Source organism: Sander lucioperca, chromosome 6 (genome assembly GCF_008315115.2).
Source record: "Sander lucioperca isolate FBNREF2018 chromosome 6, SLUC_FBN_1.2, whole genome shotgun sequence".
Taxonomy (NCBI): Eukaryota; Metazoa; Chordata; class Actinopteri; order Perciformes; family Percidae; genus Sander; species Sander lucioperca.
Window position 1 is genome coordinate 4,155,506 of NC_050178.1, and position 11,760 is coordinate 4,167,265.

The window sequence follows — 11,760 nt, forward strand, 5'->3', positions numbered from 1 at the left end:
AACTACTGTTACACTGGACTAATGTTTGCCTCCTTACATCCATAGGAGGCAGGAGACTAAACTCTTAAGTAAAAATTTGTCTAGTACAACACAAACTACGACCTTAAAATGTATGGCAGAGCATTAAATGATCATGGATTGCATTCGATTGTGCTGTACAGGTGTACCTAATAAATTGACAACTGTGCAACTGAACAAGTAACTGCGGTCGATTTTCTACTGTTCCAAAAGTTGTCATGCCGCTGCTTTTTTTTTAATGTCCTCCAAAAAACACATTAAGGATAGTCAGCGCTTATGGTTGTGCTCCTTGAGACATTTAACTGAGGTACTTGTTTATTCGGTAGTAAACGGTCCAATGTAGTGCTAGACCGATTTGCCAGGCCGATTTTGGCTTGTTGCATATATCACAGCCGTAGAAATAAAATGATCACAGCATTGGGAGTATGTGGGCCAACAAGCAATGTCATATCTTTAAGGACTTAAAGAAATCATGTCCAATATTTACAACTATAAAATGCACATCATGGTCAAAATTCTTTATTAATCACATTTCTGTATTCTATTACATAGAAAAAAGGAAAAAAAAATGCATGTCGTTAGGAGTTTTTAAGCGTTATTTAATTTAAGTTGTATCTGTCTCAAAAACCTAGTCCAATGCAATGGGTTGCTAAGAAGCTTCTCAGTGAAGCTTGAATGAGTATTTGACGATGTCAGGTGTTGATTCAGTTATTTCCAGCTCGTGGTGGTGGAATAGGTTTAATATTAAAATGTATAATATTCGGCCTCGTGTATATGGCAGTAGACAAAATAATTGGTAGCTTAATGTCTTAAGGTATTAAAAACTGATTATAAAATGAAATTGGTCACTCTAGACCCTGTTTATAAATGTCATACACAAATACCATAGAAACTGATAATCAACTAATTATTTATACAGATAGAAGTTAAAATTTTTCAATAATACTGGCAATAGCGGCTACTGATTTGTTTTATTTCACGGGTACCTTTCTTATTGTCTTGTCAAGCCACAACTTACAGTATAATGCTTACAACCTGCACTCACGCAGAGGAAAAGGTTTTTTTTTTTCGTATTTGTGGTTGGTTGGGGGAGGGGTTTTACAAACAGACCAGGCAGGAAGAGACCTGCGTGTTAACATTTTGGCATAAAGACGTGATAGACCCCTGCGGTGCTGGGGCTATACTCCTCTTGACAGCCACTACAACGAGAGAATCGTAAAAATAAACATTTAATATCAAACCCTACAGAAACATTTTTCACAAAACAAGAGCGACCCCCACCCCTCAAGAAACCAGGGTCAAAGTTCACAGGAAGCTGGGGGGCTGCCATTTTTCCCTGCTACTGCTAACGTTAACGTTAGATGCTAAAACGACGGGGAGGGGCGGTTGGTTTTGGATTTTGTAGCTAGCTGGTATCAACTGATCGAATTCGTTTAACAAAAACCGTAATTTCTCCGACCGTTGTCGCTAACAACAATTGTTATTGGATGAATTCGGCATGGAGAAGGTAGCGGAGCCGTCTTGGACTTCTTCGTACACCTATCAGGTGAGCAAGCACAGTGCGGAGATGCTACACAACCTCAACATTCAGAGGAAAGATGGAGGAAGGTTCTGCGATGTGATCCTACGCGTCGGCGAGGAGAGCTTCCCTGCACACAAAGCTGTGTTAGCCGCCTGCAGCGAGTATTTCGAGTCGGTCTTCAGCCGCCAGACGGAGGGCGACGCCAAGGAGCTGGAGATGCACACTATCAGCCCAAAAGTTTTTAAAGACGTTTTGGACTTCGCCTACACGTCTAGGATTGTGGTGCGATTGGAATGCTTTCCGGAGTTGATGACAGCTGCCAAGTTTCTGCTGATGCGGTCAGTTATTGAGATATGTCAGGAGGTAATCAAACAGTCAAACGTACAAATCCTCGTCCCGACCTCACGGGGAGGAGAAGCCAGCCTTTTCCAGGCCACAGGGGCCACGGAGCTGGGTTTCCCGGTGGCGCAGCAGGATCTGGTAAACGGAATGACAATGCTGGTGAACGGTCAAAGCTTTGCTAACAATGCACACATGCATGTGGATGGGAGTGAAGCCACTGCCGTCGTGTTATTGGAGGAGGGCGGCGAGTCGTCGATGCCAATGTTGGAGCCTGTCGAAGGACTGTCCGTTTCCCCATCAACGGAAATACCGGGAAACACGTTTCAACACGACGCAGGCTCCCCGGGATCGAAAAGGAACAAGGGGAGACCAAAGAAAGCTGGCGGGGTCGTGGATGCTGTACTCTTTAATCACAGCACCCAGAAAGACAATGGGCTGTTTCCGTGCGGGACTTGCGGTAAAGCATTTACAGAGGCTTCCCGGTTGAAGAACCATGAAGCGCAACACGGAGCCCACACTGGCGGTGTAAACAACGTCGGTGACAGCCTGTCAACAGCGGGCGGCATTTCTTTAATGTCTCAGCCGGGTTTATTGGAAAACGGCTTGCAGTTACACGGAGGGCTGACACTGGATAACGGCCGCAAACGGGAGAGGACCAGGCGGCATGTCGGCTGTGACATTTGCGGTAAAGTTTTCCGCGACGTTTACCACCTGAATCGACACAAGCTCTCCCATTCAGGGGAGAAGCCGTACGCTTGCCATGTGTGCGGGCTCCGTTTCAAACGCAAGGACAGGATGTCGTACCATGTGCGGTCCCATGACGGGTCAGTCGGTAAACCGTATGTGTGCCAAAGCTGTGGTAAAGGTTTTTCAAGGTGAGCTGAACTTTATTCACACTGACCGTATATCATGTATTGTGGAGTTGTAGAAAAACAGTGCTGCGACTGTGCCTCAATGCCTGGGATTCTCAAATCACCCAGTACACAGTTTCTTACTATGAGGTGCATATAGTACCTGAAGACACAGTAACTGTAGGTATTAGCTAAGTGAGTACTCACGATCACAAAACTGTAAAAGCACAGCTTTGCATCAAAGCAAAAACTGAAGGAAGCAGTTAATGTCAGTCCTGCTGTTCAGAAAGCTGTTTGTCAGCTTTTAAGATGCACAGACACAGACACATATTGTAGTCAGCTACTTTATCACCGGCAGCCTGGATCAAGGTCTGAGGTCCAAAAACAAGGACTTTAGTTAAGCTTTATAAGTAGTCATTCTTTTGAGTTGGCACCTATTAACGGAAGACATAGTTCAAACCCTGAAGTGTGTACACTCTTAAATGTTGTCATACACAAACCCTTCGGTTTTTATTGTAAGAAAACTTCTGAGCCGTCACAGAGTGATTTGTCATCTGAGTCATTTGGCTTCAAGCACTTAAACCAGTTTACCAGGCTCAGTGCTCTTAGGCTCTGCTGCAAACTCACTGTCACCACCTACTGTTTTGGATGTTAAAATACATGCAAATAATACATGTAGTAAGTCTAGGTAATTGCATGCTAATTGCTAAAAAAAATTAAAAAAGAAAAAATCCTAATGTCATGAGGTGGGAGTTTGTCACAGAGCCATCAAATATTTGTACAGGTCGAATCCCCTCAGTTTTGCTACATTCAAGAAAAATATTTACTATAGAGTGTTTTTTTTAAATTCTTTATTTCAACATTTAAATGCTTTCTGGCATGAATTAAGTCATTGGCCTTTTTTGTTACATTTAATATGTTCAGGAGTGCCTTGGTAGCTGTTTGGTTGCAACACATGCCACAACATCACAGTTTGATTCTGGCCTAGGACCTGTGTTACATGTCATACTGCCCTCTCTCTCCCCCTTGTTTCCTACTGTATGTGCCTCAACACTATGTACTTTCCAGTAAATCCTACATATATAAATCCTCTGCACTCTAAAGAAGAACGCCTGCCCCAGATATTTAAAATATTACATTCATCTATACTTACTTTAATGCCATGGTATACTTACCACTAAGTAAACTGTTTTGTTTTATTGTACTATTTTCATTACATTTTATTGTTTACCAGATTTGACTGTAACACAACTAATTCAGTATAAGTCGGCCTCTGATTTAAAAAAAAAAAAAACTTCTTTTAAAGAGTCAACACACAAATGTAATGGAACGTTTAAACATTAAGACAACGTGGGTGTAATTTAATGCTCAGTCACACATGAATAACTAAGCACTTGGTCGTAATAGAGGTAAGTATGCACCATGGATGTATTTAGAAGGTTTGCACAGGACGGTCAACACCCACCAGAGTAGTACATTCTTATGTTTTGGTTGCTGCTCTTCAGTTAGTAATTAAGAAAGATAAATAAAATGAGTCCTGCACAACATAGTTTTTAACAACAGCAGCGATATTTTCTTAGTTTAAATGAGGAATGCTTATGGTAAGAGACAGCATCTTTAGCTGTGTGGAAATATATTAGAAATTAGTCATAGATGGACATCAAATATTATTTTCCTTCTTTCTTTCCAGACCAGACCACCTGAATGGACATATTAAACAGGTTCACACAACAGAGAGACCCCACAAGTGCCAGGTAACATTCAGGATCTATATATCAGAGTTAATATATTATGAAAACGCACAGCTTGTGGGTTAACGTGTTGATTTCTGTATTTCAGATTTGTAACGCATCTTTTGCTACAAGAGATCGCCTCCGGTCACACCTTGCATGCCATGAGGACAAAATTCCTTGCAAAGTTTGTGGCAAGTTTCTGCGAGCTGCCTACATGACGGACCACCTCAAGAAACACAGTGAAGGGACACATAACTACTGTGGCATTTGCAACAAAGGTAGTTATTCAAAATACCTCAGCATGCATCCCAGGGCTCCAGATTGTGACTAAACATTTGTCATTGATTGTACCAGTGTGCCTGACTTTTAGCAGGTTTGTCTCTGTGTGTATGTGTGTAGCGTTATTTTTTTCCCCCACCCGCATGTGTGAAACTGCACCCTGTACTCCTCCTTGAGTGACATCCCAATCTTAAAACATAACGTGTAATTCAAAATGAAGATGTTTTTTTGACAAGAAGTGCTGCGGTGCCCGTTCCCCGGCCCTAAAAGACCCAGCCTTAGACCTGATATTATCGGAGGAGGTAACGGTTGTACCACCTGTAAGATGCTAATCCTAACCCAACATCTCGGCAGAGATGGCCTCATCTCACTCAGAGCCAGAGCCTACCACAAAAAGGCCAACATGTATTCCTTTCGCAAAGAATGGCTTGTCCAATTTATGTGGCTCAGATATGATAAAATGGCCAACATTATGCATTGCATTTATTGCATAGAGTGCAGCCAAAGCATGGCTGAGAACAGTGCTTTTGCCAGTCCCTCCAGGATTTTGCGGCCTTTTTTTGAGATTGTTGCAGCCCAAAATGCCAGATTTTGCGGGAGCTTTTGTAAAAAATTGCGTTAAAAGTTGCAAAGTCTTTTGTATTTTTGTTGCAATGAAGTTGTGAGAGACAGTGAAAATTGCAAAAAAAAATTCTCGGGGAGAATACAATTACTCTGGGCTGAGTTTTCCTAGTAACCTTACCAAAAAGGCGCAGGATGCTGCAAATGTTGGTATAATATGAAAATGGCTGGTGGATTTAAGACAAAAAATAATAATTTATTGAATTAATCAAATTTGAACATATCTGTCAGTGGCTTGTTGATCTTAACATTATTAGTTAATTTCCTAACCTGGCCTGGGTTGGGACACACATTCATACGGTTTGATAAAGTACTTATTGGACTTTAACTTATCATTGCACTTACAATAACGAGCATAGCTGTCCTCAATTTAGGTCAGTGTACGTCTCATCTCCGGTTTTTCCTGTATCCACCATGTGTGTTTGTGTGTGCGCGCATGCACGTCAGTAGCGGAAGGAACTGAGCAGCAGCCCCGCCCGCTGCAGAGAACCGACAGGATTGAAACTTCAGCAGCTTTCAGCGACTTTAGAGTGAAAAAAACGTTACAGCGTACATTGATGTTAAAATGTATACAGGTTGGCAGGACGGTCTGAAATGTTTTGCACTGTCTTTCACTGTACGTTTTGTTGGTAAATGTGAGATGTTCGAGTCACACACGTCTCATCTTCATATCAGAAACATGGAAATGAATTTGGCAACGTACGTCAACCCTTTCTCACTCCCGCTTGGTCAGTGGCTCTCAGAGTACGCCTCAGAGTCACCTACTGACGCAAAGTCTGGCACGTGGGACTGCTGTGATTGGTTGAAGTCACGGGAAACTCCGGTTATTGGTCAAATTTGCGGAAAAGTTACGGTGATTGGTCAAAATTGCGATAAAAAAAAAAATCACACCTTAAAGTGCACTGATTCTTTTCTTTTTGCCGGGGTCCTCAGTGTTGGCACCTCCACTGCGTATTTACTTTCTGCCCAGACACAGGAGGAAGCATAAACACCCCTGACATTTCCCAAAACTTTGTTCAGGGTGTGTTTTGTCCCATTTGAGTGTCTTGTGCTCCCTGATTTGATGGTGCCACTCAAATGCCATGCAAATTATTGCCTGTGTCTTTCTGTGAAATGCACATACTGAATGTGACAAATATGTCTGAAAGTTGGCCATGTACATAGTCTTGGTGCTACATGCTGAAAACGTTTTGCAGGCTTCCCTGGGCATCTGTTTTTTTGTGCCTGTAGATCATGCACACTAGAGTCCAATGCCATTGACTGTGGCCACTACACCAGAATAGAATAAAGTAATGTGATTCGTTCTTAAAGAACATCTCTTTATAATGTGCATCACATTTTGTTTGCTTGGGAATTTAGATGTTTGCCTCTTGCCTATGATATAGTGGTGCTCCTTACTGTTGAGAGATAAAATTTGAGATAAAGATATTCATTTAACTCCCCCTGAATGAATCATTAGTGTCGGATCAATGACATCAAATAGCCAGGGCGCCCCTCATCATAGTCGAGGCCTTGAGTGTGCCAAACAACTGCCTTTTTCTTTGTTCTTCTGGTCCCAGGTTTCTCCACTGCGTCCTACCTTAAGGTGCATATAAAGACACACCATGGCTCTCCACTGCCCCCCTCTGCCACAATGCACACCTTCCCTGAGCCAAGGGGGGAGCTGCAGATGCACAACGGCACCCCTTACCACATGGGACGCCAGTGCTCAGTGGAAGGCAAGCAGCCGGCCGCCCCCTCCCAAACTTTCATGTTTCTGGCTTTTATTTGCTCTGCTGCTGTTTGGAGAAACATGCTGTTGCATCTTTTGTGTATGTTTAAAACACAAGCATACATCAACCTGCCAAGCTTTGCTCTCAGACATTTTGTTCAATTTCATGTGCTGGTTGTTTTTCTGCTAGCTAACTGTCTTTTATTTGGAGGGGGCAGTGTATACAGAACCTCCCTGTAGTAATTAGGTGGAAGGAAAACCACCTTGAAGTAGTCAACGCCTGTATGAGGTGCTTCACTTCTTAAACAGAAGATTAAGTAGTATATGATTAGACAGGTAGTCAGTTCACTCAACAGACTGCAACATAAAGAGCTGGATATACTAGTGTGTTCTCAGAAGTTTCACTGACTCAAAGGTTAGTATTGTATCTATGAGCAGTGCATCTGTTACTATAGAACAAATGCAAGTCAATAGGCAGACAACTCATTTACTCCCATCCTGAAGTGAAACTACAGTGGATATGATGACATTTTCAGTTAGTCAGACAAGTAGGGAGGCCTAGTAGTACTACGGGCACCTCCTGTTACTAAAACACTACATTGTTAGTAAATACTTAGCTCTTCATTAGGCTGGAAATTGGGAATATAATGTGGACACATTTTTTCCTATTATCGCATACCGTAATTAAACACGTAGATGTTGTCTGGACTTAACAGTTGACCGTTCTTACACATAACCATGTAAGAATTTGGAGTGCTGAGTAACTTTTCTTTTTTTTTTTTTTTTTTTTTTTTTTAAATGTGTGTGTCTGTCCAGCATGGCCATGGCATCATATGGTGTCTGTTTCAGCTTGGCTGGTCGATCAGCAGTTGTTCAGTAATGCACAGTGTTGCATGAGTGTCCTTATGTGTGCTCCATTTGCCCTGGATTCATTGAAACCTTTGTAGAACCAGTAGCATAAAGACAGTGAACTGTGAGCACAAACCACAGTTGATAATATGGAAGACGATATTTATGTCTGTTGATTGCACTTGTAACTGACTTCCTGCAATTGTGTGAATAATCTGAAACAAACACATGAGCGTACAGCATTTGAAAAATATGCTGTTTGGCTAAAGACCAAACTAAGATTGGCTTTCAAACTTATTGATTATAATGAGAGCGGATTTTGCTTCCAGAACTGATATAAGGTAAAAACCATTGGCCACCTAAAGTAATAAATCATTAAAATTAATGATGGACTCTTTGTTTGCCATCTTCTGAATTGCATCATGGTAGACTGGTGGCTGCAGGTGCATCAACAAGTATATTGTAGATATTTGCCATTATTCTTTATTGCACTCGAGTTATTTTGAGAACCTGTACAGTCCTCTTTCTAACTAGTGGTATTATCAATAGGAATTCATTAGCCTCATATTGACCCTATAATTTCTGCCCTAGCAGGTGCAAAGCAAGTGGAGACTTGACAAGCTTATTATTATTATTATTATTATTATTATTATTATTATTATTATTATTATTATATTTTTTTTTTTTTTTTTTTTTTTATAGTTAGTTGGTTAGCAGTTTCTTTTGAATCCAGGATTTCTTTTGAGTCCAGGATGGTAAAATCAATATTGGTTGCCATAGTGTTTACCGGCAGGTTTGTGACAAGAACAACATGTCACACTACTCGACGACCCACAGATACACCAAGTCAAAATGTTCCTGCATTTGGTGTTGAAAGATTAGTCATGTTTTTCACGTGTGTCCTTTGGGCAGCATTATTGTTTTTATTTGCTTGCTCAGGTTATACTGTTAGGCAAGTTTGTCTTTTTTCTGGTTCTTTTCAAGATTGTTCAGTTTAAGAATAGCATTGCTGAAGTTGTGAGCGGATTCTGTGGTGATTTGCCCCAATTACCTCCTGCTATGAGTATTAACTTCATAAGCAGACCTCTTGCTGTAGCAGTTGGCTATAAATGTGTTTTCCTTCAACACTGTGGACATCAGTTTGACTGACTGTCATGTGGCAGATCTATATGATCTAAGCAGTTAATAAAGTGCTGCTCATTGTGGCTCTGAACCATAAGTTCCATTAAAGCAAATTACTGAAAAGGAAAGAGACTGTGAATATTTGAGTTATACAATTAGAGTAAACACAACACACAGGGTTTGGCATCATTTGGTTTTAATGATTTAATTCTGAGTGACAAATCTCATCAGATATATGTTTTAGCTGAAAATATGATTTAGCTTTGAAATGGCCAGAATTGTGTACTGTCACTACATTTACTGCAGTTTTCACTGTGGTCTTTATTTAGTGCCATACCATTTGTGAACATTATACTTTGCTATACACAGTGTTGGCTTTTCTCACCTGGATATACGGACATGTTACAACAGGACACAGATGTGATAACATTAAGGATGACTATCTGTTCATTCAGGTGTGTCAGTGAGCCATGCACAGTAGCAGGGTCCTACACTCAAATGACACACAACTTATGTAATTTTATCTGATAAAAGTAGATTGTTAGTCATATGGAGGATTCACATCCTATGTATTTTTCACAAATATTAACTGTTTTGGTCAGTTATTTTAATAATTATTCACATCACAAGTCACTTAGTTCATGGATTTGGTATTTGCTGTAAGGGAAAAGAGGAAAAAGTTAGACATTCTTTAGTGATGGGATTCACTCAACATGGATTATTTCAAACTAGAAACTACTTTATTCAAAGACAGCATTTCAAGTACTAGTCATGAAATGAAGGTAATTCTGTCTGTATGGTTTCCGCCGGCCTGTTATGTCTGCCCCCTCCCCTTCCTTTCTCCCTGGCCGGGTGTTGTGTAGACCTGTGCGCCAGTCACCAGCTGCTTCTCACCTCCTCTGAGGCAGAGGGTCGCTTTCATGGGCTCTTTGGACACCCAGTTCTTCCCCAGCCTGGCCCTCCAGCCTTGGGCCTGCAGCCTGAGCTGCTCATGGGGAAGGCAGGTGGGGCTCCATATTTCTGGGATTGTCGCTCTGGCGGGGTGTCTGGCTTCCCTGTCCATGGGCCTGCTGCAGGTCAGTACAGTCCAACAGGAGGGTGGGTGGAGGCATGGTGCTAGCACTGCCCACTGGTTGGATGAGCACAGCAGAACTGTCAGTGGACACTGGGCAAATGGACTGAGATATATGATTGTATAGTGTAATGTCATGCCACTTTTTTGTAACTATATGTAGTGATTGACTGTAAGATTAATTGTCACAATTTGTTTTACTTGTACTTGGTGCCTTCTCACTACAGTTCTCAAGTTACATTTTTAAGTTTTTGCAGGTGCCAACCAACTAGGGGATTAAAGTTGTTGACAAAACCTGTTATATGATCCATTGCTAATTCATGCCTCCCTTTCCTCCCATTTTCTCTTTTTTCTCTCTCTGTCATACTTTCTCCCTTCCTATCCATGCTGTGTTTACCACAGATGGGCAGGAAAACACTGGGAAATGTCCTCATCTGGAATCAGAAGAATCGGATCCTTCGTTTGGGGAATTGTCCAACGGCGACGAGCTTAAATCTCCACACAAACCTGACAGGCCGGAGCTCGAAATGCCCTCTTTAGCTTGTAACGGAGCCTCTGCGGGGGCATTGGGCTCTCCAGAGGGATCTAAAGCCAAGACGGACCCTGAAAAGAAGTTTACCTGCGGTATTTGCGGGCAGGCCTTCCGCACCAAGTCCTACCTCAACAAGCACCAGCACAGAGTTCACAAAGCCCAGAAGGCCCAGGGGGTTTCAGGGTCGGGCTTAAATGAGCTGACCCCCTCCCTGACCTCTCCCTTCTCCCCTCAACAAAACATGTCCCTGCTCGAGTCTTTTGGCTTTCAGATAGTCCAGTCTGCTTTTGCCTCTTCACTGGTTGATGCTGAGGCAGGTCAAAGTGGAATCGACTTTGGAGGGAAGTGACATATTTGCTAAAGTTCTAGCAAAGCCTCTCATTCTTATGACAAAGCTGGGTTGCCCACAGAAGATGCTCTGTATTTGGGAATAACTTTGCCTCAAGGCTACTTTTTTCTGTTTGTTACGTCACTTAATGTGTATCTGATATTTTTGTCACTGACGCCATACAATTCCTACTTTTTCTACTTTTTCAGAGTATGAAAAGTGCATGCACGTGTTTAAATTTTCTTTACAAAGAAATGACATGAAGGTCTTATCTCCTTTACCTGATGTGGATCAGTTGAAGTTATGTTTGGTATTCTTTCAGTTGTTTTTGGCTTGCGTGTTATTGAGCTTTTTTCGCTGCACAAGTAATTACTTACTGTTTGTTCGCCCACTTTAACTGCTCTGATGTACCTTGGCCATTACAATAATTTGAATGCTTCATAGTCCTCGTTCCCTTAAAGGCTGTAACAGTTGTCTTTACTTCAGAGTAACAAGAGGGCTGAATTCTGTATTTATGATGTTTTCTGCTTCTTTTAAGAAAGATTTAGTTTTTCTTAAGAACAGGGATTTAATTTGGCTCAATTTTGATAGCAGGTTTTCTTGTAATATATTTGTTCTGAGAAACATTTCTAACAAGCACACGGCATATTTCTTGACACATTTAGCCTTTTGTAAGCAATTTTCTTCGGCTTCATACAGAAAGTATCAGTTTGCTGGCCACTGAGTAGCACTGATAGCTGTCAAGGACCTTAATTAATTACTATTGACAGGATAACAGTT

The 11,760-nt window shown here is 41.5% G+C and overlaps 1 protein-coding gene across 4 annotated transcripts; it reads left to right on the forward strand.

Annotated features, from left to right (window-relative positions):
* Window positions 1-1,143: 1,143 nt before the first annotated feature.
* patz1 (POZ/BTB and AT hook containing zinc finger 1) lies at window positions 1,144-11,760 on the forward strand. 4 transcript variants are annotated; one of them, XM_031287512.2, is made up of 6 exons: window positions 1,144-2,757; window positions 4,424-4,487; window positions 4,573-4,744; window positions 6,926-7,084; window positions 9,912-10,124; window positions 10,523-11,760. In XM_031287512.2, exons 1-6 carry the CDS (start codon window positions 1,517-1,519, stop codon window positions 10,999-11,001), a joined length of 2,328 nt encoding a protein of 775 aa, XP_031143372.1. In that variant the 5' UTR covers window positions 1,144-1,516; the 3' UTR covers window positions 11,002-11,760. The 4 variants fall into 4 exon arrangements, with proteins under 4 accessions (XP_031143372.1, XP_035858346.1, XP_031143370.1 ...); XM_036002453.1 differs by lacking the exon at window positions 6,926-7,084; XM_031287510.2 differs by lacking the exon at window positions 9,912-10,124 and having other exon boundaries at window positions 1,145-2,757.

Bases quoted from the DNA above. Each gene is read 5' to 3' on its own strand.
- patz1 (XM_031287512.2), top strand. From the start codon at position 1,517: ATGGAGAAGGTAGCGGAGCCGTCTTGGACTTCTTCGTACACCTATCAG. The intron at 2,758-4,423 runs GTGAGCTGAACT...CTTTCTTTCCAG, and splicing joins TGTGGTAAAGGTTTTTCAAG to ACCAGACCACCTGAATGGAC. The intron at 10,125-10,522 runs GTCAGTACAGTC...TGTTTACCACAG, and splicing joins TGTCCATGGGCCTGCTGCAG to ATGGGCAGGAAAACACTGGG.